The 27922-nt window shown below is 41.4% G+C and overlaps 1 protein-coding gene across 6 annotated transcripts in view; it reads left to right on the forward strand.

Moving 5' to 3' along the window:
* The window catches only part of dlg2 (discs large MAGUK scaffold protein 2), a 652656-nt gene that overhangs the window by 260777 nt on the left and 363957 nt on the right, over positions 1–27922 (forward strand). For all 6 annotated transcript variants that reach the window (XR_004412314.1, XM_033022520.1, XM_033022521.1 and 3 more), the window contains 4 exons: positions 4009–4178; positions 7153–7289; positions 8052–8193; positions 12142–12313. Coding sequence is in view for 5 of the 6 variants with exons in the window: in XM_033022520.1 (XP_032878411.1) it covers positions 4009–4178; positions 7153–7289; positions 8052–8193; positions 12142–12313 (621 nt within the window). In the remaining variant the exon portion in view is untranslated. The remainder of the gene's footprint in view (positions 1–4008; positions 4179–7152; positions 7290–8051; positions 8194–12141; positions 12314–27922) is intronic.

Raw genomic sequence — 27922 nt, forward strand, 5'->3', positions numbered from 1 at the left:
GGTGGATGGTTGTTTGTCAGGTTGGAGGCCAGTGACTAGTGGGGTGCCACAGGGATCTGTGTTGGGTCCACTGTTGTTTGTCATGTACATCAATGATCTGGATGACGGTGTGGTAAATTGTATTAGTAAGTATGCAGATGATACTAAGATAGGTGGGGTTGTGGATAATGAAGTAGATTTTCAAAGTCTACAGAGAGATTTATGCCAGTTGGAAGAGTGGGCTGAAAGATGGCAGATGGAGTTTAATGCTGATAAGTGTGAGGTGCTACATCTTGGCAGGACAAATCAAAATAGGAAGTACATGGTAAATGGTAGGGAATTGAAGAATGCAGGTGAACAGAGGGATCTGGGAATAACTGTGCACAGTTCCCTGAAAGTGGAATCTCATGTAGATAGGGTGGTAAAGAAAGCTTTTGTTGTGCTGGCCTTTATAAATCAGAGCATTGAGTATAGAAGTTGGGATGTAATGTTAAATTGTACAAGGCATTGGTGAGGCCAATTCTGGAGTATGGTGTACAATTTTGGTCGCCTAATTATAGGAAGGATGTCAACAAAATAGAGAGAGTACAGAGGAGATTTACTAGAATGTTGCCTGGGTTTCAGCAACTAAGTTACAGAGAAAGGTTGAACAAGTTAGGGCTTTATTCTTTGGAGCGCAGAAGGTTAAGGGTGGACTTGATAGAGGTCTTTAAAATGATGAGAGGGATAGACAGAGTTGACGTGGATAAGCTTTTCCCACTGAGAGTAGGGAAGATTCAAACAAGGGGACATGACTTGAGAATTAAGGGACAGAAGTTTAGGGGTAACATGAGGGGGAACTTCTTTACTCAGAGAGTGGTGGCTGTGTGGAATGAGCTTCCAGTGAAGGTGGTGGAGGCAGGTTCGTTTTTATCATTTAAAAATAAATTGGATAGTTATATGGACGGGAAAGGAATGGAGGGTTATGGTCTGAGCGCAGGTATATGGGACTAGGGGAGAATACGTGTTCGGCACGGACTAGAAGGGTCGAGATGGCCTGTTTCCGTGCTGTAATTGTTATATGGTTATAATGGGAGACTTTTCAGTAGTCTTATAACAGCAGGGAAAAGCTGTTCTTGAATCTGGTGGTATATGCTTGTCGGGCTGAAGCTTTTATATATTCAGCCCGACGAGAGGGCTGCAGAGAGAATGACCTGCGTGAAGTATAATGGAGTAGATGGTGGGGAAGCCAGTTTGTGTGTTGCGCTGAACTACAATACAACTCTCTGCAATGTTGAGCCTTTTCTGCCATTTATTAAGATCATGTCTGATTTTCTACCTCAGTTTCATTGTCTTGCACTATCCTTTTATCCCTTGATTTAATCCATATCCATAATTATTATTCATCTCTGTTTTGTATGAACTCATGACTGAGCTTCCGAGAGCTCTGAGATAAAACTACAAAAATTCACAACATTCTAAATGAAGAAATGTCTCCAATTCTCAGTCCTAAATAATCTTCCCTTTTTTCAGAGGCTGTGACCCCAGGTTCGAGATTTCTTAATCAGAACAAACATCTTCCCTGCATCCAGCCTGTCAAATTCTTAAATAATTTTCTAGACTTCAATCAGATCTCCTTTCATTTGTCTACACTCTAAAGGGGAGTGTAATTAGACCTTACATGGAAAATTTGCTATCCCTTTACCCAGTCTTTACTGCATCCTCTCCATTGCAAGTACATCCAAGGCAAGTAAGTGGCCATAAACTGTGCCCAATATTCCAGGTGCAGTCTCGCCAAAGCCTTATGCAATTACCGTAACAGTTACTTTTTCCTGCATTCAGATAAATAATAAAGGCTGAAAAACATTTGCTCTCCTAATCATTTTAGAAGCCTCTTTACATCCTCCTTCATACGGATTCCATTAGTTTAGTGTTGTCAGCAGACTTATAGTTATGACATTTAGTCACCTCAGCCAAGTCATCAATATGGATTGTGATTCGATGGAGCCTCGGTACTGATCGCTGCTGTGCCCCATTAGTTGCAGTTTGCCTAGTTCTAATAATAATAATAATAATAATAATAAATTTTATTTATGGGCGCCTTTCAAGACTCTCAAGGACACCTTACAAAATTTAGTAAACAGACTACAAAACATGTAAGCGGAATGAAACAAAACAAAAAATAACGACAAAAAAAAAATAAAAAAAATAGTAAAGACATCAACAATACACAATTCAAAAACACAATTCAAAGACACAATTCAAAGACACAATTCAAAGAGAGAGCAGCGGCAGCTAATCGCGCCAGCGTTCACTCTCCCTTCCGGCAGCCATCTTGGAAACGCAACTCTAAACTTTTTGAACAGCTCATTAATGGAACCTTATCAATAGCATTTGAAATATCTATTTTTTTCTTGTTTCCCTTTAGCTCTTCTCAAATCACATCTTCAAGGAACTCTAATAGATCAGTTAAACATTATTTTCCTCTAATAAATCCATGCTGATTCTGTTCGGAACAATCATTCTATTATTGCTTTCAAAGTGTTATGGCACACTTCAATACAGGCCCCCTACCACTGATACAGGCTAAATAACCTATTCTTTCCTTTTTCCTCTTTCTCTTTTTTCTTAAATAGCAGTGTCATAAATGCTCACCTCCTGTTTACAGAATAATTATTTTCAGTTAGTAAGGATGGATAGTAATTCGTGGTTGATGAACCAAATTGAATTTTTGAAGGTTAGATTTAACTCTTAGAGCAATCGAGGGATATGGGGAAAAGCAGGAATGGGGTACTGATTTTAGATCATCAGCTATGATCATATTGAATGGCGGTGCTGGGTCGAATGGTCTACTCCTGCACCTGTTTTTCTATGTTTCTAAGTGACTAATATTTACATGTTATCATATTATTATCATAGACTGGTGTAATTTTATAAAGAAAACAGATAATAGATAATAGATTTTGTTTAAATTGACTTGTGTTAGAGTGTTAGGTATTATTAATGGCTTGCAATTGAAGGTACGTTATTAGTCTGGAGTCAAAAGTCAAAAGAGTTTTATTGTCATATGTCCAAGATAGAACAATGAAATTCTTACTTGCTGCATAACAACAGAATATGCAGACACAGTATGATATGACAAACGAGAGAGAGAAAAGAAAAGCTCAGTGTGTGTATATATATACACATACTCGCAACATACCCATACATGTGTATATATGTGTGTATATATATATATATATATATATATATATATATATATACACACATACTCAAAAAACAAACAAAACAGTGCAACAATAATAATAATAATCTATTGTAGTTCAGAGCCTATATGAGATTGTAGTGTTTAATAGCCTGATGGCTGTCGGGAGTTGTTCAAAACTGATTAGACAACTGGAAACTAAACCTAGGAATAATGGCCAGGTAAACAAATTGGTAGGATTTCATCAGTGGTGTCTGACAATGATCTCCTTTGGAACCTCATAATTATTTTTTTTTAAACTATGTCAAGTCAAGAGAGTTTACTATCATGTGTCCCAGACAGGACAATGAAATTCTTGCTTTGCTTCAGCACAACAGAACATAGTAGGCACTGACTACAAAACAGATCAGTGCGTCCATATACCATTATATACGTAAATACACACATGAATAAATAAACTAATAAAGTGCAAATAACAGATAATGGGCTATTAATGTTCAGAGTTTTGTCCGAGCCAAGTTTAATAGCCTGATGGCTGTGGGGAAGTAGCTATTCCTGAACCTGGTCGTTGTAGTCTTCAGGTTCCTGTACCTTCTACCTGAATGTAGCAGGGAGATAAGTGTGTGGCCAGGATGGTGAGGGTCCTTGATGATATTGCCAGCCTTTTTGAGGCAGCGACTGCGATAGATCCCCTCGATGTAAGGGAGGTCAGAGCCTTCAAAGCGGTGTAAAGGTAGTAATGGAGATAGTTAAGTAGGGGAGAGGAACACAAAAAAGTGTATGAGATTAAACATGTACAAACAAATAATTTTATATGATAATGAATTTTCTTTATTTTTGTTTAGAGTTAATGACTGCATTCTACGGGTAAATGAAATTGATGTCTCTGAAGTATCTCACTGCAGAGCTGTAGAAGCGTTGAAAGATGCTGGTTCAATTGTACAACTGTATGTTCGCAGAAGAAGGCCTGTTTTGGAAACTATCGCAGAAATAAAACTTATAAAAGGACCTAAAGGTACCCTTGACAATCTGAAAACAAACACTGAAAACCTATAATGGACACTGAACCCTTGTAATTGAAATGTATCAAAATGTGATGAATCATTTAAATCTATTGTTAGTATCAATACAATTGAGTGCTTACGACTTTTGTTGTATTGCTAGGTACTACATTAACATACCCATATCCCAAATACTCCTTTTAGAATGTTGCAGATTTTTAAAAGAAACAATCAATTAGAGGTTCAAGTGGAAGTGGCTTATTCTTCTCAGATCATTAGCCAGAATGAAATGGATGATCTAGAATTACCAATTTATCTGACTGTGTGTACTGATATTCATTTACATGATATGTTAATCCATAAATATAAGTTAATCTACCACATTAATGCAAAAATATTCTTTAGATTTTGTAGAAATTGATCAATGATACATTTTTTTAATTTATTGGTGATAATAATAATTAAGAAAATTATTGCTTTTAATAAGGACCTACTTTCAATCTTAACATATTCATTAAGCATTTTAGTTGCATACTTTATGAAGCAGTTGGTTTTTATACCCGCTGATATGATACAAATCTTAGCCCTTTTTACTTTATATCAATATCTTTTGTAATGCAACCCTAAAGTCTTTGTTTGGTACCTGTACTCTAATTCCTTTAGGTTTTTGGGAAAATAGCTTTAAAAAAAAAAAATTGCAGTTTTAAGTTAGAGAACATTTGAGTAATAAGAACTTTCAATCAGAATCTGAACACAGAAGAAAATATCTTAAGGTATGCAGCAAAAAAAAACATAGTTCCATGAGCGAATCACAGCAGTTATATTGTAAAGTTCAAGTTGGGGACGATTGGGCCATAGCACAGTGATACATTCTTGAAGTTTGTGAACACCTTTTAAAAACTTTTGCAAGTAGCAAATAATTATGAATGGCACTGCTGGCTCTTAAGTAGAAGATCTACCCCTTAGAATAAGGTGCCACATAATAAATAAGGTTCAAGTGTGTCTGGTCAAAAAAGAAATAATCAAATGGACAGCCTACTCTCTGGAAGACAGAAAATAGCGAATAGGGATAAAGTTAAGCTATTCAGAACATAGAAAGTGGGAGGACCTGAAGATTCATCAAATCTCCTAGAAAGAGTTATGGTATTTTTAATAGTGCAGCAATTAGTTTTTGCAACTTAGCAGTTTTGGGCCATTATTATTAATGCAAAACATAGCCAATTTTCCAACATAGTAGAATTATCAATTTAACAATGACATTCATCAATTTATATGACCATTACATACATCATATTTTGATTCAGTCTCTTTGTCAAGTAGAGTTTAACAAAAAAAATGTGCATCAGAACTACTTACTGATAGCTTAACAAATCCATTAAGATCACGTTAGCTAACTGAAATCCAAATTTTATGTAAATAATCCATGTATAAATTGTGGTTTATACTTATCATAACTATTGAGAAAGTTAAATTGAGAAGATCAAAATTCCAATTTTTGGATTCCCCTAGCTTCTCAGTCCCTAACCTCGACCATTGGCTTAAGTTAGACTGGAATGTGTAAAGGTTTTGTGCCCAATTTGATCCTGTGTGATCTTCAAAACAATTCATACCAGCAAAATGTGTGGCTTTCACCTGCAGAGCATACCACATTCTGTTCCTAGATATATTGTAGCACCTGGTGTGTTTTTTCTAGCCTCTAATGTCTCATTTGGCATACTTGAATTTTCATAAACTTAAATTTCACTAAAACTCAACCAGTCAAATCCCACCCTACAGTAAATACCATTTACTCCTTATCCTTGTGATCATTGACTTACATGGGGTCCCCCTTTAGAAGTCCACTCATTCAAATCTTAGTCTTTGGATTTCAATATCAGATCACAATGATTTAGCCTTAAAGTGCATCTTTTTAACTTTTGTCTTTACTTTTGTTTTCCCCTTCCAATTGCAAGACTTTGTAACCATTCCAGAATGTACAATTTATTACAACTAGAAAACCACCTGAGCACCTGATGATCCTTCGTGACCTCCACTTCCCTATAATTTTGACTCAAATTCTCTCTCCATCTTTTAAAACAACCACAAAATATTTTGGGAGACTCTCAGTAATCTCTTAGCTTTTTCAACTAATGATTTTTTTACATCACTATATCCATTGTGTCTTTTTTATCCTGTCTTCAGAGCAGATTGCACTATGTTGCCACAGTTGCCAACTGTTTCAATTTGTAATCAGGTCACCAAACAGCAGGGTTGATTGGATCCTGTCCTCAGAATGTCACAGATATCAATGTTTCTTTCAAATGTGTTAAAAGTGGAGCACTTCTGTCAAAAGGTGAAAGAAAAACATTTTGGCGTGGACAAGTTAGAATCTACATTTTAAGAGGCATAATAAAGGGTTCAAGAAAATATCTCTATGAATCTATATTTATGTCACTGAATTAATACAGTGGAAATCCATCCACAGATACAACCTAACTTGTTGAGTATGCCTGGCACTTTCCATTTTCATTTTGAATTCTGTAATTGATCATGAAAAGATACAGCACAGAAGCAGGTTCCTGAGCCCACCGCGTACATGCCGACTGTCAACCAACCATTTCCACTCATCCTGCATCAAATTTTCATACTTCCTCCACTCCCATCAACCCACCCCAGATTCTACTAGTCACCAACACACGAGGGGCATGCCTTTGGGATGTGGTAGTAAACTGGAGAGCCAAGAGGAAACCCCATACAGTCACAGGAAGAACCTGGAAATGCCACATAACACCCAAATTTAGGATTGAACCTAGATCTTCTGTGTTGTTAGACAACAATTTTACAAGCTGAACAGTTTACAAGTTTCCAAACCTAAAATAATTTAATAATCTAATCATAGTAACCCTAAGGTATAGACAAAGAATTAAAACAATCTGAAAAATATCAGAACTATCATGGGGAAACTGCATAAATTGTATGATTTATCTCTTTATCTCTTTTATATAATAGGATTAGGATTTAGTATTGCTGGTGGCGTGGGTAATCAGCATATCCCTGGTGATAACAGTATATATGTCACAAAAATAATTGATGGAGGAGCTGCACAGAGAGATGGAACATTACAAGTTGGTGACCGACTTCTTATGGTAGGGATATTGCATTTCATAGCATCTTATTATGGTTTAAATTTTATGTAGAATTACATCATAAACATTTAATGCTCCAAATGTAGTAGCAGTAGAAGGTTTTTCCCTGTTTTACTTCCTCTCACTAAGCTTCAGATACATGTTAAAAAGACATAACTTTTATTTCTAAAACATATTTTGATGCTCAAGCCTTTAAATAATTTCATAGTCAAAGCCACTGCCTATTTGCGCAATCTACAATTGGAAAGGGACAAATGAGCAAAGGATATGTTTTGGTGCTGTTAGCTGTGGTAAAGATTCTGTGGAAGTTTTCAGTATTATTCCATGGTTGTTGCCACTCTTTTAGTAACTTGCACAAATAGTCAAGATGACAATGCTGGTTAGTTATACGTGTGAGATGTCATAACTGAGTATTACCTTTCCTGAAACAACATTCACAAATACACTTCCAAGCTGTCATTGGAAAATATTGCAGAATGGAAAGCCAAAACAAATTTTATCCATGCTAATACAGGTTTTGCATTGACTTTCTTTTCACTGATGACTGAAATTGGCAATGTCTTTATTTCCAATTGAAACATAACACTGGTTTTATAGTCTTTCAAATTTATTTTCTTCAAGAAATGTAGTTTTGATTGTCTATGTCTTTTTGTAAAAAACAATACAGTATGAATTTCAATGAAGCATTAAAATACAAAATATAATTAATATGATGATACACATTTTGATTGTATCTTTAGAAATGTTTTTTTTAAATCTAAGGTGAATCATTACAGTTTGGAAGAGATAGCACATGAGGAGGCTGTAACAATACTGAAAAATACAACAGATGTTGTCTACCTTAAAGTCGGAAAACCTACTGTTTACATAAATGACCCCTATGGACCTCCTGATATCACACACTGTAAGTAATATTTTTAACCATTTTAAATCAAAATCTATTGCTTTCTCTTTGTGTAGTTAATATTTAACACCTGCAAATAATCCTGTTCAAGCAGCAATAACCAGTTGTCTCGCCACAGAATTGTTGAAATTATATTTTCATACAATGTGTCAAGATGTAACATTTAAAGCTTCCTTTTAAAATACATATAATTCCAAGATTTTAAATGAACATTAATTGATTTAGTATTCTATATTTTTGTGGTTAAAAATTGGGTTGTAGTGAAATCAAGGATTATTTGTTAATAGATATGAAAACATACAAAATACAGACAGATTGACCATTTTGCCCTTTGGTCTACACTATCGTGCCATAAAAGCATTGCTGATTCTGCACATTGAACAGCATAGCACCAGAATATGCACATTTGCCCCAATGTCTGTGCCGAACAAGATGCCACGTTTAAACTAATATCAAATTGCACGTGATCCATATGCCTCTATTCCCTTTCCTATAGTTCCCATGTCTCTTAAATCAATGACCAAGTCTTTGCCTTGTATATGTAAGCACAAAATGATAGACAGTTGATATATCCTGAACAAATGGTAGTGCAGAAAGCATAATAATATGCAAAGACCCTGATGTTGCAGACAAAAATAATTGGCAGTGAAGATTTACCAATGAGAGTAATGAAAGTTTACCAAAGGATTCATTCACTCCATAGTTTATATACATTTGAAAATGAGAGCACTTTAAAATGGAATTCTGCAGAAGCTTTATTTTCCAATGTCAAGTCTTTTAGTGAGGAAATTGAACCCAAAACTGTCAATGTTTATTATCTGTTACCTGAAAACTGGTGTTGGATTTTCCAAATTTAACCGAAAGAAGGCACCACTGTCTGATATTCAGGTCAAAAAGAAGGGCATGTATTTCAGAAACTATTTGCTTAAAAGACAGCTAGGAATTTTCTATTTCCCTCATGGTTCAATTTCCAAAAATATATAAATTATTCAATATATTTCAATCAATTTAGTAAATACTGTTTACCATTTTTTGGTGTGTGATAAAATTATTGTATATAACCCACAAAAACCTGCTGAATCACAGAATTATTCTGAAAGGTTTTACCTGCTTGATGCCCGAGGATGGCTGCCTGCCGAGATCCCAGCTGCCATGTCATTGCACACCAAAGAGAGGGAAGGTTCTTAAAAAGTTGACGAACCTTACACTATGGCAATCATGGGACAGCTGAAGAAAAGGTTGCTGTGGCTTTTTCAGTATGTCTGACCACAACAAGCATCTTGCTCCCCTATATCTCCAGTCATGGTTTGCACAGAGCAGAACCAACAGGGTGATTGGCATGGATTTATCATACTGGCAGAAATTGCAACATTTGTCTGTACAGTGAATAATGTGGAAGGGCTGTTATATGTTCTGGGAACGCAAAAGTTGCTGACAGAAATGTATTGATGAATAAAATCTGAAGCTGATGAAGAAATTCATCAATGGAAGTTCCGTCTCTTTGGTGACCGGCTCCAGAATTTATAGCTTTTTTGTATGTTATGAATGTATTCTTGAACATTCAAATTCTGTTTGGTGAATGTGAAAAAGGTGCTGCATACTGGAAAATGCCATTTAAATACATGTTTGAAAAGTGGGCAACCATGAAATGTGCTTAAGTGAAGTGCCCCAATTACCTGACCCAATTTCTCATGACTGCTAATAAAATGATTACCAACACTAAAATGTGTTATATGTATAATTTGCACATAGGAGCATGTGAAAATGGGCCAAATCTAAACAAAGTTATAATCTTAATAAATTCATACTAATTATTACCTAAAAATCACAATGACTAAGAGCAAAATAGATCAATGTAATATGAGTGATTTAATTGATTTAGGTTTTAGCATTTGCAAAAAATGGTGGAGGTCTTCAAAAATAAAGATAAGATGAGTGATAGAATATGTTGAACTAATAGATCTTTTCTTTCGGAAGACACCATAACATTTAACTTTTCATGGATACCACCAAACCTGCCCTTCGTCTGAGGACACATAATTTATTTTGATGCCAACTCAATCCAAAACCAATACATGTAGTCAGATTCCATCGGGTAATTTCATACTACGTATCCTCAGAGCTGTCCGTTCTGCTCTGCTCTGAAATATTTACTAGACCTACAGAGTTGTCAGTCTTCTAGTCATTTCAATCGTTGAGACTTAGTTATTATCCTATCTGAGAATAATTTTGTTGTAGACCCATTCGTTAGATCATAACTAGCATGCCATTGTGGAACAAGTGTAGGATGAAGATTCTTTTTTTGCAAGCTGTCATATTTGAGCAGCATGTTCCACAGTCTCTTCTAATTAAATGAATTAAAGGTTTTCATGAATTAGAGAAAGGCCATGTAATGGAGGCTGTTTCCTGCATTTTTCTTGTAGTTTTTGTATAGTGAAATCATGTCCACTGTACGTTTTGTCAGAATCCATTGATCAAACCTATCAATATCAAGAATATTGGATTTTACTAAAAGTTTTTGTTTAAGATAGAAATGTTGACCACTTTTTAACAGTTAAATCATTTAATCAAAATCAATTAGTTAAACGGATAGTAAATTGCCTAAAACCTTTCTCCTCATGCACTTTCTCTGTTTTCAGATGCATGTGGTTGCTATTCCAGGGCGAGTTCAATGTCACACAGATTTTTCTGTAATTTAGTCTTCATTTCTAATCCCAACTAGACTAAGTGTTCACATGGGAGGGCTGACCTCCCAACACAATATTCCACCTCTCCCCAATTCCAATATTGCTGGCCAGTGGGGTGGGGGGGCTCTCTGGAGTACTAGCATGGTGTTGTGGGCCGAAGGAACTGTTTTCCAGAGGGCTAGTCAGGACATTGTGGACCGAATGGATTCTTGGGCTGGCAGCTCAGTCACTGAGACCACTCACTCACTCACACACACGCACACACACGCACACACGCACACACACGCACACACACGCACACACGCACACACACACACACACGCACACACACACACACACACACACACACACATACACTCACACACAAACACACACACATGCACGCACGCATGCACACACACACTCACAAGCATACGCACACACTCACTGACTCACACACCAAATATATGGCAATAAACGTTCTTGAATACTCACACGGCTGAGCGCGGCCTCTCAGCTTTGGGGCTTCCGCAGTCAGCGGCACTTCCGCAATCAGCGTGACCTCTGCACTTACCGGAAATTATGCAATCAGCATGACCTCTGCACTCACCGGAAATTATGCAATCAGCGCGACCTGTCCACTAAGCGGAAGTCACGAAATGAGCGGGACTTTTGAACTAAAGACAGTCGGACCTAATAAAGCATTTATTCCTTCCAAACACAGTCGGACCTAATAAAGCATTGCAGTTTCAAGCACAGGCAGTGCAGCAGGCCAAACAACTCATGGCATTGTCATTAAGGGCTAACAAATAATTTATTGCAAGTACATTGCAGACTCACAGTTCAGTTGATTCACAGCTTAGAATGAGAGTCTTGATCGCTCCCTTGCAATCTTGCAGAGTGACTGAGTCACGTCCAGGCATCCTGGGTTTTATAGTACTCCCCCTCCCCCCCTCCCCGGAAGGGGCGTTACCTTCATCCCGTTGATTGACAGGCGAGAGGATCTCAATGTTTTTTAAACACTCATAACTTTTTTATTTTTAATCGATGGGAAAAATCTTCGGGGCCTGCTCAGCGGAGGAGGACTGTGTGAGTAAGATGGCCAAAAATCATAGCAAAATATGGTGCCATTTTTTCTAAAATCAATATACAGCGCAGACAATAAGTGGTCAAGATGAGACTTAATTATATAGATATGCCACATACACAATGTTGAAATATATTGTAAATCCTTCAGTTGTGCTTCCTTAAATTAAAAAAATATATATTTATTTTTTGGCAGGTTATTCCCCTCCAATAGAGAACCATTTCTACTCTTCAAATGTGAATAATAATACATTGGATCACAAGTCTTCACTGCCACAAATTACTTCAGGAAGATATTCTCCAATTCCAAACTATATGCTTGAAGATGAAGAAGAAGAGGAGGAAGAAGAAGAGGAAGACATTAACAGGTAATTTTAGATTTGCCATTGATTTTTGCATATTTTTATTTTGCTCAAGTGTATGTATATGTTATAAAATAATAAACACATGAGAGAGAGAGCACAAAAACTGGTGGAATTTGCAAATGTTGTGGCTTTGCTACCTTCAATCCAATTCATTATTAAAAAATCATGTATTTAGATTATATTTGTTCTTGATGAACTAGCAAGACATCTGTGAGATGAATATTTTGGTTACCAATTCATGCTCATTTTCATGCAACTTCTATGTTTTAGGAATACATGTTGTTTATACCAAAATAAAAGTGTGCTTTTTTTGTTAATTGACCTTAGATTTTAACTGTTTTGCACACTGGGTACCTCTGGCTTTAATTTCTGATATCAGCATCTATAGATTGGTGCTATCAATTGCTATTTTTGCGGATTTTACTTATGTTTACATGATTTACAATTTTAGGTCATGTACATGGGACTGATTTTCAATCTTGATGTAACATCTGCACTTTCACCATCTTGTTTAACAATGTTATATTCAAATTCTTATCAAAATAATATATAGAATTGTTTGCTGAATAACTTGAAAGCTGTGGCTTTATTTTTTTTTTAAACATAAAAACAGTAATAATGCAGCTTTAAAAAAAACCATTTATGAGCTTATGGTCTTCACAAATTAAGCCAGTATTTTGCCCATCCCTAATTTCCCTTGGGAGGGCAGTGATGATCAACATTTGAAACATTGCAGTCATTGAGGGTTGGGTATTTGCAGGATTTTGACCCACTGACAGCAAAGGAGCGGAATATGTTTCCAAGTTAGGATGTTGTTGTGGTCTGAAAGGCACCTTCTAGGTTGTATTACTACCATGCTTTTGCTGCCCTTGTCCTTCTAGCTGTTAAAGATTGTATGTTTGCTAGCTGCTCCCTTAGTGGTGAGTTGTTGCAGCACATCCTGCAGATGGTAGAACCTACTACCACTGTGTTCTGGTTGTGGAGCAGATGAATGGTTGCGCATGAGATATACATCAAAGGAATTGTATATCCTGTATAGTGAGGAGCTTCCTGAATGTTGTCGAAACTGTACTCACACAGGCAAGAGGAGAGTATTTCACACCTTCCTGACTTGAACCCGTGTCTTCACAATATATTTTATATGGATTGTATGCAACTGGTGTAAAGAAGATAAGACAAAAGATAAAATGGAGGCAGGGTTGCATTATTCAATAAGCAAAGTGTTACAGTGCTAAATAGGGTGGATGTCCTTGAGAAATAAATAATCCATTAGCTTAGATATAAAAACAAAGAAGTTCACTTCCAAGCTTCTGATGATATTGTATGAGCCACCAAATTTGAGAGATAATACAATACAATACAATACAATATTTATTCATTGTCATTTGAACCTCAGTGAGGCTCAAACGAAACTCTGTTTCTACAGCCATACAAACAAAACAATTCCTACAAGACACACAAACAATTCAATTCACACAAACATCCATCACGGTGAATCTCCTCCTCACTGTGATGGAAGGCAAAGTCTTTTCTCTCCCCTGCACTCCATTTACCTCCCGATGTTGAAGCCCCCCGGCGTTGAGGCCGCGCCGGGCGATGTACGGCCCCACTCCAGGTCTTAATGTCTCAACGGGGAGCCCCCAGCGGGCGTTGGAATATCCCGCGACCATTTAAAGCCGCGTCGGGCGATGTACGGCCCCGCTCCGGGTCGTTCCAACCCCGCGACACGGGCGGGAGAAGTTGCATTGCGGAGCTCCAAAAAGCGGTCGCCACCAGGCACCCGCGAGCTCCCGATGTCCCGTCCACCGGGCCTGCGGCTGGAGCCTCCGAGCTCCGGAGTCGGGCCGCACCAGCGAGCCACCACCGCTCCACACGCTCCGAGGCCGGCCAGCCCCGCGATGGTAAGTAGTCCGCAGGCTCCGCGACTGGAGCCCCCAGGTCGTTCCGGTTGGAGGCCGCTCCACGGTGCTGGGCCCAAACGACAACGGAGACCCGACAGGCAAAAGGTCAGGTCTCCCGTGCAGGGAAGAGATTTTAAATGTTTCTCACCCCCCTGCCCCCCCCCCACATATACACAGTTAAAAACAGTATAAAAGAACACAACAACTACATTTAACTAGACAAAAAAAAAAGGCAGACAGGCTGTAGGGGCCGCTGCAACGTGAGTCGCGCCGCCAACCAATAAAAACGAAAGAAAGAGAATTAAATAACAGAGATGTTTAAGAAGGATAGGGTTGTGATATTGGAGAACTGCAATTACACTGGAATTGTTGGGAATAATGTTAAGAGGAAAGGACAAAGAAGGGGATTAATTGGTGAAAGGTGTTCAGGTGAACCTTCACCAGGATGCTTCACCCCCGCAAGGAAAGATGAATCGCTGGACCTGGTAATGAGGAAAGAAGAGGCCCAAGGAAGCAAAGAGTTCATAGAAAATTATTTTCAGGACATTGATCATTGTATTATTGGAGGTACATATGACAATTAAATATGTAGGGTTATTCGGCTTGGAGCTTAAAGAATTATGAAATGAATTTGAATATGTATACAAAATTGTGATGGATTTAGAGAGGGAATTGCATAATTAATCATAATATAATCAAAAACTGCAGGTCCTGGAAATCTGAAACCAAAGAAAATGCTGGAAGCAGTCAGGCAGCACATGTGCCCTCAAATGTAAACTGTATCTTTCTTTCAACATATGCTGCCTGACCTGCTGTGTGTTTTCAGCATTTTTGTTTCTGTTTTGGAATCTTTTTTGCTTCCCTTATGCAAAAAGTGCAATATTGCTTATTTAATGGGCAGAAAGTTAAAATCCCCATCCTGCAGGGAACCATTAACAACATGCATAACTTTTTTTTTCTGGAAGCCAGGTGCATAATAGCTCAATGATGCACTAACCTACAGCGCTACTAGCTAAATAATCCATGGTTTTGCTCTGATTTAATTCCCAGCCGGCCCATGAGCTTTTTTTCAGTATATTCTAAATTTCAAGAAGTACTCAAGAAACACACTGTACGTTCTTTTTTGATATTTGCTTCCTGAATATATCCTGTGGGATATAGCTGTCTGATAAGAATCTTTTGCTCCAACCACTTTCTCTTTCTGCTCCCATTCATGCAGTATTCCAAGACACATGTCTGCTAATGTAGGCAACTGGTTTGTGCAGTATTAAAGTCAGACAAACACCATCAATAAAGGGCCTGTCCCACCAGCATGCGTTTGCAAGCATCTAGCGCGACCAAACGTGGTGGCTTGAGGCGTACGGCCTCGTGGGGCTGGTCCCACTTCCAACCGCGGAAGTGTATGGAGTTGTGCGGAGCTGGTCACGACATCATACTCACCAATCAGCTGGGCAGGAGGCGGGCCAACTGAATTTGGACGTCGCACGGCGTCGGGCGGTGACGCCATGCGCTAGGCGTACGCCGTGAAGACGCTGCGTACGCCTTCAAGACGCTGCATACGGCGTCAAGACGCTGCATACACCCGTCGAGGCGCTGCGTTCGGCCTCAATGGCCGTTGTCGCGCGGAATTTTCGGACAGTGCAAGATTTTTGGAGCCCCGCGTGATGTCGGGACCAGCCCCGCGCAACTCCATACGCCTCCGCTGATCGAAGTGGGACCGGCCCCGCAAGGCCGTACGCCTCAAGCGACCACGTTTGGTCGCGCTAGACGCATGCTGGTGGGACAGGCCCTTAACATTAGAAAAATTAATTGATTGAAATATTTTGCAGGTTATGCATCATCTTTGTAGAGCAGTCATTCATCATTCAATAAACTGGTAAAAGTTGGAGATAAAGTTTTATGTTGCAAAGAAATATGAGAGATACTGCATGTAGATTAGCCTCTGTTAAACAGCAAAATAAATTAAATAAGAAGGAATGGTATATGGACTTCGGAAAAGTGCAAGTGATGTTATCACAGGATGACTGGGACCCAACCACTGGGATGGGCATATTTGGCACTCAGTCGGATGGAGAATTGACAGAGGGGGAAAGAAAGCGATAATAGGTCGGTAATGGATGCCAGACCCCTATCCAGATGCATTGTCTTCAGAAAGGTAACATTGGAAGACCAAACATATTGGTGGGTCAATGGTGGTGAGAGATAGCAGCCTCATGTCCCTGGGTGTTAACGTCTTGGATGCTCAGTCAGTAAAGAGGTGAACAGTAGTGCTCCATTATAGAGTTTATTGTACACGTAGGGTGAGTTAATAGTGCAATTCAAAATCTTGCTTGCCGCAAATCACTGGCACATAGACTCAGACATTCCCACAAGAACAAATTATACATAACATACACATCAAATTTCTAAAATAAAGAAGATTGTGAAAAAAAAAGATGTACGTGCATGGGCTTGTTTCTTTTCCTCATTATGTTTTTGCAATTAAATTTTGTTTTTGGCACAGTCTTTTAGAAATTTGATGCGTACTTTATGTATAATTTATTCTTGTGTATTTGTCTGAGTCTATGTCCGTGCTGCTACTGCAGTAAGATATTTCATTACACTTGTAGACAAAAATGCTGGAGAAATGCAGCAGGTGAGGCGGCATCTATGGAGCGAAGGAATAGGTGAAATTTCGGGTCGAGACCCTTCTTCAGACTGATGTGGAGGTGTGGGGGCGGGATTGGTTGGATCTGCGGTCGAGGAAGACACGGAGGGCTTTAAGACCCTCCTGGTGGGGGATGGAGGTGTCGAGTGACTGGACATCCATGGTGAAGATGAGGGAATGGGGGCCTGGAAAACGGAAGCCATGGAGGAGACGAAGAGCGTGTGAGGTGTCTTGGACATATGTAGGGAGGGATTTGACCAGGGGGGATAGGATGGAGTCGAGGTATGAACCAACCTATCCCCGTCTACTGATACTCTCCCCCGCCTAGCGGAGCTGGTCCTTAACCTCAACAACTTTTCATTTGACTCCTCCCATTTCCTCCAAATCCAAGGCGTAGCTATGGGCACGCGCATGGGCCCCAGCTATACCTGTCTTTTTGTAGGGTACGTCGAACAATCCTTGTTCGAGGCGTACCGTGGCCCTATCCCCGAACTCTACCTCCACTACATTGACGACTGCATTGGTGCTACCTCCTGCACCTATGCAGAACTCACTCTTCATCCATTTCACCACTAACTTCCATCCGGCACTCAAATTCACCTGGACCATTTCCAATATTTCCTTACTGTTTCTTGACCTCATTATCTCCATCGCAGGTAACCGACTACTGAACGATTTCTACTACAAACTCACTGACTCCCATGGCTATCTGGACTACACTTCTTCCCACCCTGCTTCCTGTAAGGACTCTATCCCCTACTCCCAATTCCTCCATCTACGCCGCATCTGAACCCAGGATGAGGTGTTCCAAACCAGGGCATTGGAGATGTCCTCATTCTTTAGGGAATGGGGGTTTCCCTCTTCGACTATAGATGAGGCTCTCACCAGGGTCTCTTCTATATCCCATAGCTCCGCTCTCACTGCCCATCCCCCCACTCGTAACAAGGACAGAATCCCCCTTGTCCTCACCTTCCACCCTACCAGCCGCCACATACAACAGATAATCCTCAGACATTTTTGCCACCTCTAACGGGATCCCACCACTGGCCCACATCTTCCCATCTCCTCCCCTTTCGGCTTTCCGCAGAGACCGCTCCCTCCGCAACTCCCTGGTGAATTGGTCCCTTCCCACCCAAACCGCCTCCTCACCTGGTACTTTCCCTTGCAATCGAGGGAAATTACCTCCCCCCTTGATTACATCCAGGGACCTAAGCTGTCTTTCCAGGTGAGGCAGAGGTTCACCTGCACCTCCTCCAACCTCATCTATTGCATCCACTGCTCTAGATGTCAACTGCTCTACGTTTCAAGTCTACATATACTCGCAGGCGTGGCGATCGCTTCACCGAACACCTCCGCACAGTTCGCATTAACGAACCCGATCTCCCGGTGGCTCAGCACTTCAACTCTCCCTCCCATTCCGTATCCGACTTTTCTGCCCTGGGCCTCCTCCATGGCCAGAGTGAGTCCCACCGCAAATTAGAGGAGCAGCACCTCATATTTTGCTTGGGTACTTTACACCCCAGCTGTATGAACATTAACTTAGCCAATTTCAGGTAGTCCTTGCTTTCTCCCTCCTTCCCCTCCCCTTCCCAGCTCTCCAACAGCCCACTGTCTCCTCCTCTTCCTTTCTTCTTCCCACCCCCCCCCCCACCCCCACATTAGTCCGAAGAAGGGTCTTGATCCGAAACGTCACCTATTCCTTCGCTCCATAGATGCTGCCTCACCCGCTGAGTTTCTCCAACATTTTTGCCTACCTTCGATTTTTCTAGCATCTGCAGTTCTTAATCATTACACCTGTACCTCACTGTATTTGTAATAAGTGTATAATATAATATGATAATAAACCTGACGACCTGGCTGACGACCTGGATGATGAGCCATGATCATATTGAATGGCGGTGCAGGCTTGAAGGACCGAATGGCCTACTCCTGCACCTATTTTCTATGTTTCTATGCTGCAGCCATGTGAGAGGGAGCTGGTATAATGAATTGAGAGCATTTGGAGTATGTTTGTGGACTCTGAGAGAGAAATTCACAGATTGTCTAAGAATATTGCTTTTAGGCGGAATATTTTTGGTGCCCAGAAGTAAAGGAGAAGCTACCAAATTAAAAAAGGTTGGCACTTAGAAGGGCCTCGATTCTCTTGAACACAAATTGCTCAATTAATATTCAAATACAGAAAACAAGGAGGAAGGCACTAATATATTGGGCTGTATTTCAAGAAGATTTAATTGCAACAGTAATGATGTCTGACCAAACCATATTCAGAATATTGTGCATTTGTCTTCCTAAATAAGGAAGGATATACTTATATATTGGAGGGACTGCAACAAAAATTTAACAGGTTGATTCCTGGGAGGGGAGATTGTTCTATGAGGAAAAATTAAGCACTCTATGCCTAAACTCACCAGAGTTCAGAGAAATTGATCTCATTGATACATACAAAATATTTAAAGAGATGAACGGAAAATTCAGTGACATTTTCTTTGGATCTAGATCCAGCAGCTAGTTTCAAAATAAGGGATTAACCATTGAGGACAAGGGTGAAAAATAAAATGTATTCTTTCAGGTGGTAGTAAATCTTTGGAATTCTCTAGCCAAGAAATGCCATGGGAGCTTGATTATTAAGCATATTCAAGACAAAGGTTGATGGATGAAATCTAGGGTGATAACTTTTCCATACCTTCTCCAAAGTGACCCATGTGATTGCCTGCAGTGCCGCTGGGCTCATTCCATATACATGTCATTCAGCGACAGGCACACCAGCTATAAGCATGTACGCTTTGGAAGTACATTTTGAGTCTAGGTGTCTAGTTGGAAATCTTGTATAGAAGGTTCACACCTAATACTGATTAAGAAGGGAGCCTGCATAATGCTGTGGAGCAGCATGGCACATAGAACAGTTTGGGTGGAAATTGAGCCTTTAAATTGCCTGATTCAAATGAAACAGTGTTTTTCAGTAAGTATAACTAAATATATGCGGGATTCAAGGATTTGGATCAATGAATGGAGAAAGCACATGCTGAGGAGCACAAATAACTATTTATTAAAGTAAAACACAGAAAAACTATCAACTATCAATAAAGTAACAATACAAAAATAACAGATCTCACGCCACTCTGAGTATTTGATTCTCCTGTCTGGCTTTTTGTCACCCAGCTCATTCTCTCTCACCCTCTCCTTAGTGAAGCGCTTTTCTCTTCCCGAAGATGAAGCTCTTTCTCTCCCTGAAGGTGAAGCTCATGCTCTCATGGTAGAAGCATGTATATATATATATATTATCATTTTTATCTCTAAGAACAACAGTGATTATTTTTCATATTAGCTATCCTTCTTGTTATCATAATGGCGTGAGTTATGTGTCCTATCAGACTCTGAGCTAGGATGTCACGGATGGCCCTGGGAAAGAAAAACATCTTAGTGACCTCATGTCCTCATGATCTACTTGCCTAAGCATTCTTTGAAAACATCTACTTCTTATCCTAAGCAGGGTTTGAAATGTGGTGCTGCTAAATTAGCTGACAACTCTATTTTAGCTGACATAGTCTGTTTAACCTTTACATTAAAGTAAGCAATAACTGCTGACTCCTGAAAGATGAGTAACAGAGTGTCCTGGATTGGTGCATTCAGCAAGGTCATATATTGAGTAGGTTATTATTGTTGGATATTTAGTTTCATAGAGTCATACAGCTTGCAAATAGACCCTTCAGTCCAACTTGCCCACACCGGCCAACATGTCCCATCTACACTAGTCCCACCTGCCTGCATTTGGCCCATATCCCTCTAAACCTGTTCTATCCATGTATGTCAAATGTTTCTTAAACGTTGCGATAGTACCTGCCTCAACTACCTCTTCCGGCATCTCGTTCCGTATACATACTATCCCTGGCGTGAAACAATTACCCCTCAGGTTCCTATTAAATCTTGTCCCCTTAAACCTATGTCCTCTAGTTCCTGATTCTTCTACTCTGGGCAAGAGACTCTGTGCATCTGCCCAACTCCTCCCGGCATGCTGCAAAGAAGTCATGGCCGGAGCCTCTCAGATTGGAGCCCGCGGCCGACGGAGTCCATGGAGCCCGCATCCGACGGGAAGCCCACGGGTTGAAGCCCTCGGCCGACAGAGTTGACGGAGTTTGCAGACAGTCCCTGGGTCGACGGAGCCCGCTGATTGGAGCCCACAGCTGACAATGAGCCTGTGAAGAAGCCGAGGCCGGAGCCTCGCGGGTTGGAGCCCGTGGTTGGCCCTTGGGTCAATGGAACCTGCAGCTGGGGCCTGGACCGGTGCCACAGAGGTGTCTGGAAAGGACCCGGCAGCGGTAGTGGAGATGTCGGTGCAGCAGTCGATGATGGCGCCGACCAAGAGTAGTGGATGGACCACACGGAAGTGAGGATACCGCTGCCAGGCGAAGGAACTATGGAGGACCCGGTGTGGGGGGACCACTGTGAGGGAGGGGAAAGAATAATGAACAATGGAGGACCCCGCATGGGGGGACCACCGTGATGGAGCGGGAGGAGGTGGGGAGAGAACAAAGGGGGATCTGGCGCGGGGTTACTTTGGAACTTTGTAAATGCCGTATGTGGCAATTATTTTCATACATTGGGTATGCAAGCAAAGAATTTCACTATGACTTGTCACATGTGACAAGAAAGTATTCATTCATTCAAGATTTTGTACACATCTATAACATCACCCATCATCCTTCTGCGCTCTACAGAGTAGAGTCTTAGCCTGCTCAACCTCTCCCTATAGTTCAGGCCTTCAAGTCCTAACAACATCCTCGTAAATCTTCCCTGCACCCTTTGCAGCTTGACTACATCTTTCCTATAACATGGTGCCCAACGCTGAACACAATATTCTAAATGCAGCCTCACCAATGAATTTACATAATTGCTGTGCCTTTCATTGTAGCTCAACTGCAATGCCTGATGATCACACAGCATTCATGTAAGGAGAAGTTACCTCATAACCCACTGTATTTATCCACTGGAGCAGTATATATTTATTTATTCCTTCATGGAATTAAAACATAACTGGCAAGGCTGACATTGGTGAGTATGAATAACATAAAAAAACAGATTAGGGATAGATATTGGATTTTCTTCCCTGAAAACTGGCACCCTATTTAGTGCTATTCCACTGGTTTGTCACTGAACTATTTGTTATAGTGGGTGGTATTGTAGATAGTGAAGCTATTTGTCAAAAATTGCAGCAGGATCTTGATCTTGGGCTGAGGAATGGTTGATGGAATTTAACAGAGAAATGTAAGGTGTTGTATTTTGGGAAGTCTAACATTGGCAGGACCTACACAGTGGGCTCTGAGGGGTGTTGTAGAGCAGAGATATCTTGGAATGCAGGTACATAGTTCCTTGAAAGTGGTGTCACATGTAGATAGGGTGATCAAAAAGTCTTTCAGAGTATTGAATATAGAAGTTGCGAAGTCATGTAGCTGTTTTATGGACGTTGGTGAGGCCACATTTAGAGTATTGTGTTCAGTTTTAATCACCATTTTATAGGAAAGATGTTGTCAAGCTGAAATGGGTACTGAGAATATTTATAAGGATGTTGCCAGGACTTGAGGGGCTGAGCTATCAGGAGAGGTTGAGCAGGCTAAGACTTTATTTCTTGGAATACAGGAGGATGAGGGGTGATCTTATAAAATACAAAATCATGAGAGGAATACATCAGCTAGAAGCACAGAATCTTTTGCCCAGAGTATGGGAATCGAGAACCAGAGGACATAGGTTTAAGGTGAGGGGGCAAAGATCTAATAGGAACCTGAGGGGCAACTTTTTTACAGCAAGGCTGGTGGGTGTGTGGAACGAGCCACCAGATGAGGTAGTTGAGGTAGTATTGTTTAAGAAATACTTAGACAGTTACATGGATAGGATGGGTTTAGAGGGATATGGGCCAAAAGCAAGCAGGTGGGACCGGTGTAGATGGGTCATGTTGGCTGGCATGTGCAGGTTCGGCCAAAGGGCCTGTTTCATGCTCTATAATTCGATGACTCTATGACACCTTGATTCTGGGTCCGAACACTCATAGGTCACCCTTCTACTTTTAAGGTGCGCAATGCTGTTGCACCTCACTAACGCTGCAGCAACGTTGAATAATGTTCTTATTACCATACAGATTGGTGGAGATGCAGTGGGAAGAGGATATCTATGAGAACTAACGTTGGAAAGGCTACACCGACCGGCGCAGAAGTTACTTATTGAGATATTGGCATAGGTGTACACCAGCTCAACTGTGGCTCATACCACTCAACATAGAGCATTCTCCAGGTTGAGAGCTAAATGTAGAAAGTAGATGACAACAGCTTTCATTACATGTGGTCATGCAGGAGACCACAGAATCCTGAAATTGAGCAGTGGCTGCCAGTCCCCAATATGACTCTCAGATATTATGCTGGCTGGATTCAACATGACTCCATATCTTAGCATGGTTTGCTGAGATATGGAGTCATGTTGCATCCAGCCAACAGAGTGATTAATAATGAATATTTTCTAGGATTGATGTGACTTTATTTCATATTGTAACGTTGAAAAATGGCATAACATTATTAATTACAGCATTGATTATCTGTTTCATATTGGAAATGCATCATCCACACAAGGGAAAATGCTAACAGGGAGTGCCAGAATAAATTTCCAGATTGGCTTAATGTGATTCTGAAATGTTATGATTGGATTTGACTCTGGGTTAAAGCCATTTTCAATGTATACTGCGAAAATAATAGAAAAATATAATCAAATTTTCAGGCCGTAAATAGAAGTGTATTTTTTGAATTAACCTGTGCCAGGTTTGATATAGACCGTAGCACTTCTTGAATGAGCCTATCTATAATGAATACTTTTAGTATCAATCTTAATTACCTTCGCAAACAACAATTCTATTTTATTTGTTTCATAATCAAATTTGAAAACCTCAAACATATATATGAATTGTCAATGCTCATATTCTTCTTGCGTATGGCGTGCACAGCCTAAAGTTGTAGATCAAGGGTAGGACAGGCCAGGACAGCATCAGTTACAGGGTGGATGGCTTTGATTCCACCAGGGAAAAGCCTCAGTGAGCAGTCATTCACGGTGCCTCGAATGGTCTGGTCTGGATGTCCGCAGTCGCAAGCAGGGCTGTCTGTCATCCCCCACTTATGCAGGTTGCTGTTCTTGCATGGAGGGTGCGGATTTTGTTCAGGGTTAGCCATTGCTTGCGATGGAGATCAAAACCTGGTGGTTTCACTGTGGGGTCTGTGATGACATCTCCGTTGTTGGTGTTGGCATCTTTCCAGGCTCTGCGCCACTCAGTCTTGGAATCAAAGTCTTCCAGGAATTTAACGGAAGACCAGAAAGGTTTGTGGGACGTCAGGCGCATGTTGGGCAGATTATTCAAGTCAGCATGAATGGGAAGATCAGGGTTTTCCTCGATAGTGCACCAATCTTTCAACATCCTCTCCCTTCTGCGTATGCTGGTAGGGGCGATATGAGAGAGGACAGAGAGCCACTGCAAAGGTGTTGACTTAAGCGTCCCTATAATGACCCGCATTGCAGAGTTAAGGACAGTGTCAACTCGTTTGGTGTAGCAGCTATTAGCCCAAGCTGTTGAGCAAAACTCGGCTGTTGAGTAGACTAGGGCTAAGCTTGAGGTACGGTGGGTGCGTGTATTGGATTGCCAGCTGTTGTCTGCAAGTTTCCTGATGATGTTGACCTTTGCTTTCAGTTTATCAGCCACCCTCTTCAGGTGTTCACAATAGGTGAGGGTGCGATCCAGGGTGACTCCGAGGTACTTGGGGAATTCTTCATTTTTCACCGGCTTACCACAAAAGGAGCTTTGCATTGGCGAGCCGATTGCTGAGGTGAAAAACAGTGACAGTTGCCTTAGATGGCTAAGGGTGAAGCCGCCAGAAGGTGAAGTACTCCTCCATCCCCTTCAAGTCTTGGGTTAGCACTCTGCTGATATCCTCAAGGGCATAGGTAGGCGGCGCGACTCTCGTCAGCAGCGGCCTCTGCAGTCCGTCTGCGTTTTTATTATTTTATGTCTATGTTTTTACGTAGTTTTAGTTATTTTTTGTTGGGGTATGTGTGTGGGGGGGGTGGGGGTGGTGTGGGGGGGAGGGGGTAACTTTTAAATCTCTCCCTGCACGGGAGACCCGACATTTTCTTTGTCGGGTCTCCGTTGTCGTTGGGGCTGCAACGAGGAGCGGCCTCCAACAGGAAGACCGGGGGCTGTGGTGCCGACTACTCACCGTCACCGTCGCGGAGCTGGCCGAGTCCAGAGCGGGTGGAGCTGTGGTGGACGCTGCTGCGGCCCGACCCCCGGAGATTCGGTGGCTGCAACTGCGGTGTTGGCGGACGGCACCGGGAGCCCGCGGGTCCCTGGAGGGAGACCGCTTTTCAGGGCTTCCGCAACGGCGACTTCTCCCGCCCGAGTTGCGGGGTTGAAGAGCTCCTGGAGCGGGGCCTTACAGCACCGCCCCGCGTGGCTTGGAATGGCTGCGGGACACTGCGAGCGCACGCCGGGGGCTCTAACACCAAGACCCGGTGTGCGACCTTGCATCACCCGGCGTGGCTTTAATGGCCATGGGACAATTCGCCATCGCCAGCCGGGACTTTGACTTTGACTCTGACATCGGGGGGGGGGGGGGAGAGTGCAGTGGAGAGATAAGTTTTTTTGGCCTTCCATCACAGCAATGTGATGGATGTTTATGTAAATTATGTTGTGTCTTGGGTCTATTTGTTTGTAATGTATGGCTGCAGAAACGTCATTTCGTTTGGACCTCAAGGGGTCCAAATGACAATAAATTGAATTGAATTGAATTGAATTGAGAATATCCTCATCTGCATATGCAAACTTCCTGGACGAGGCATGTCATTCACATAAATGTTGAAGCATAGGGGAGCTAAGACAGAGCCCTGGGGGAGACCATCATTCAGGATCCTGTATTATAGTACCTTGTATTCATCTGTATTATAGTACCTTGTATTCATCTGTAATGTTTAATGCTTTAATGCTTTTTAATGTTTAATCCTTTTGTAATCTAAAATGAAGGGATAATTTACCAAATAATACTGCATCACCTTATTGTGCCAAGAGCTGCTGAAAGGTCACGGGTACTTTCTAGAAATGTCGTTGTTATGGATTTGGATTTGTTAATAGTTTATGCAAAAAGTGGCAGGTTTATTCTAAGGCACTAAGAAAAAATGACTGTCTTAAGTGTGATTCTGATATTTCTCAAACCAGGGAAGGAAAGCAGCCATCCTTGCTTGGTCTGACCTATAAGGGACAGGTTCATCTTTGTGGGTCACTCATCATTCTAGGCAGTCCTTCTGGATAGAAGATGATTGAGTTCTACTCCACTTCCCAGATGTTGAAGATGCCTGTGCATGTGTTATTTTAACATGTGGATGGCACTAGGGTTGCCAACTTTCCTGTATTAGCCGGGACATCCCGTATATTGGGCTAAATTGGTTTGTCCCATCCGGGGCCGGGGGGGGAGGGGGGTTGGCTGCTGGCGGTCCCCAGCCCGTCAGGGAGCAGGGTTGGGCTGGAGTTGGTGCTTCTTCTCCGCGCTGGTTGTGGACCTGGGGCCGCTGGTGTCGTCGGTCCGGGGCTGTCGGCTGGCCCGGCTGAAGTTGAGCTGGGATTGCCGCTTCTGCTCCGCGCTGGCTGTGACAACACCAGCGACCAACTGCTTCACTGCTCCACTGCTTTCCAGGGCTGTTTATGCATAGTAACCTTTGACCTGGACATGCGCAGTCAGAATACCGAACTCGCTTATTGTATCTTATATACATCATGAGTGTGGGCCTGTAACAAACAAACATATTTTACCATTTACAAGAATACCTCAATTCTGGTACATTTTCAAGGTTTCAAATATATATGACCTTGTACCATTTCATTAACTGGCTGCAAATCATGTTCATTCCTTTGTAAGCCATGATAAAACATTTTACGTTGTGCAAAAACACTTGTTTCTCCTTAATTCACATTATGCATGCACTATTGCAAAAATTTGAAAAAAGTTATTCTTCAGTCTGCATAGCAACGGAATATTGAATGGGATGCACAAGTGATGATATATTCCTTGCAACATTTTGTCCTTAGCTTGGAAGAGTTTTTGGGTATAATTTTACACCATATGGGAATTTGGCACTGAAATAAAAATAGGGATAATAGTCAATTGTTGTCTATACTGTAGATTGGTCACTTTACTTACTAACCAATGGAGTGCTATAATATCAGAAGCTCCGCCTACTACACTGTTCATATTATTGTAACCCAACTCATGCAGGCAGTCTACGCTGCTACCCAGCTGAAGCAACATGCTGCAGTGTGTCATAAGTGCCTTTTAATAAATACTGTTGTACCATGTTCGTGAGTATGACTGGGTCATTGACATGGTGTCAAGTAGTGGTTGGTAACCCACTCCGTGTTTAGTATATCAGGTTTTATTTTATCCCCTGTATTTTGTTTTCACACATTCACTCGCACTGCCATGGCCAGCTCATTGCCGGCCAGACCCTCTGATCTTTGACTCAGACATCGCTGGACATTGGCACAATTTAGAGCGTGATTACAACCATTACATTCGTGCTGCTCATCGCAACGCTACACCAGAAGTGCGTGCCTCCATATTACTCAATGTCGCTGGCCCTGAAGCAATAAAGCATGCAGAACGTTTCGACTACGCGCCTGCAGGTCTGGATCACAACAACCAGATCGTGGTACCTGCTGAAACTATTGATGATCCTGCGGTCCTACTCACTAAGTTCCAACAGCTGTGTGACCATCGTGCCAACTCCATACTTGAAGTTTTTTGCTCGTTACCACAGCAAGGTGAGCCTGTAGAAAATTACATTAGTGACCTGAAACACATTGCTGCATGCTGCTGTTTTGGGAATCTGTGTGATGAACTCATCCGCAACAGACTGGTGGGAGGCCTGCTTAGCGATAAGGTGCGAGATGAATTACTCCGCGATATTGAACTGACCTTAGCCCGAGCTGAACATGCTTGTAGGATTGCTAAACAGTTTCTCACACAAAATCATTGGGCCCTAGGCCAC

Source organism: Amblyraja radiata, chromosome 6, assembly GCF_010909765.2.
Source record: "Amblyraja radiata isolate CabotCenter1 chromosome 6, sAmbRad1.1.pri, whole genome shotgun sequence".
Lineage (NCBI taxonomy): Eukaryota > Metazoa > Chordata > Chondrichthyes > Rajiformes > Rajidae > Amblyraja > Amblyraja radiata.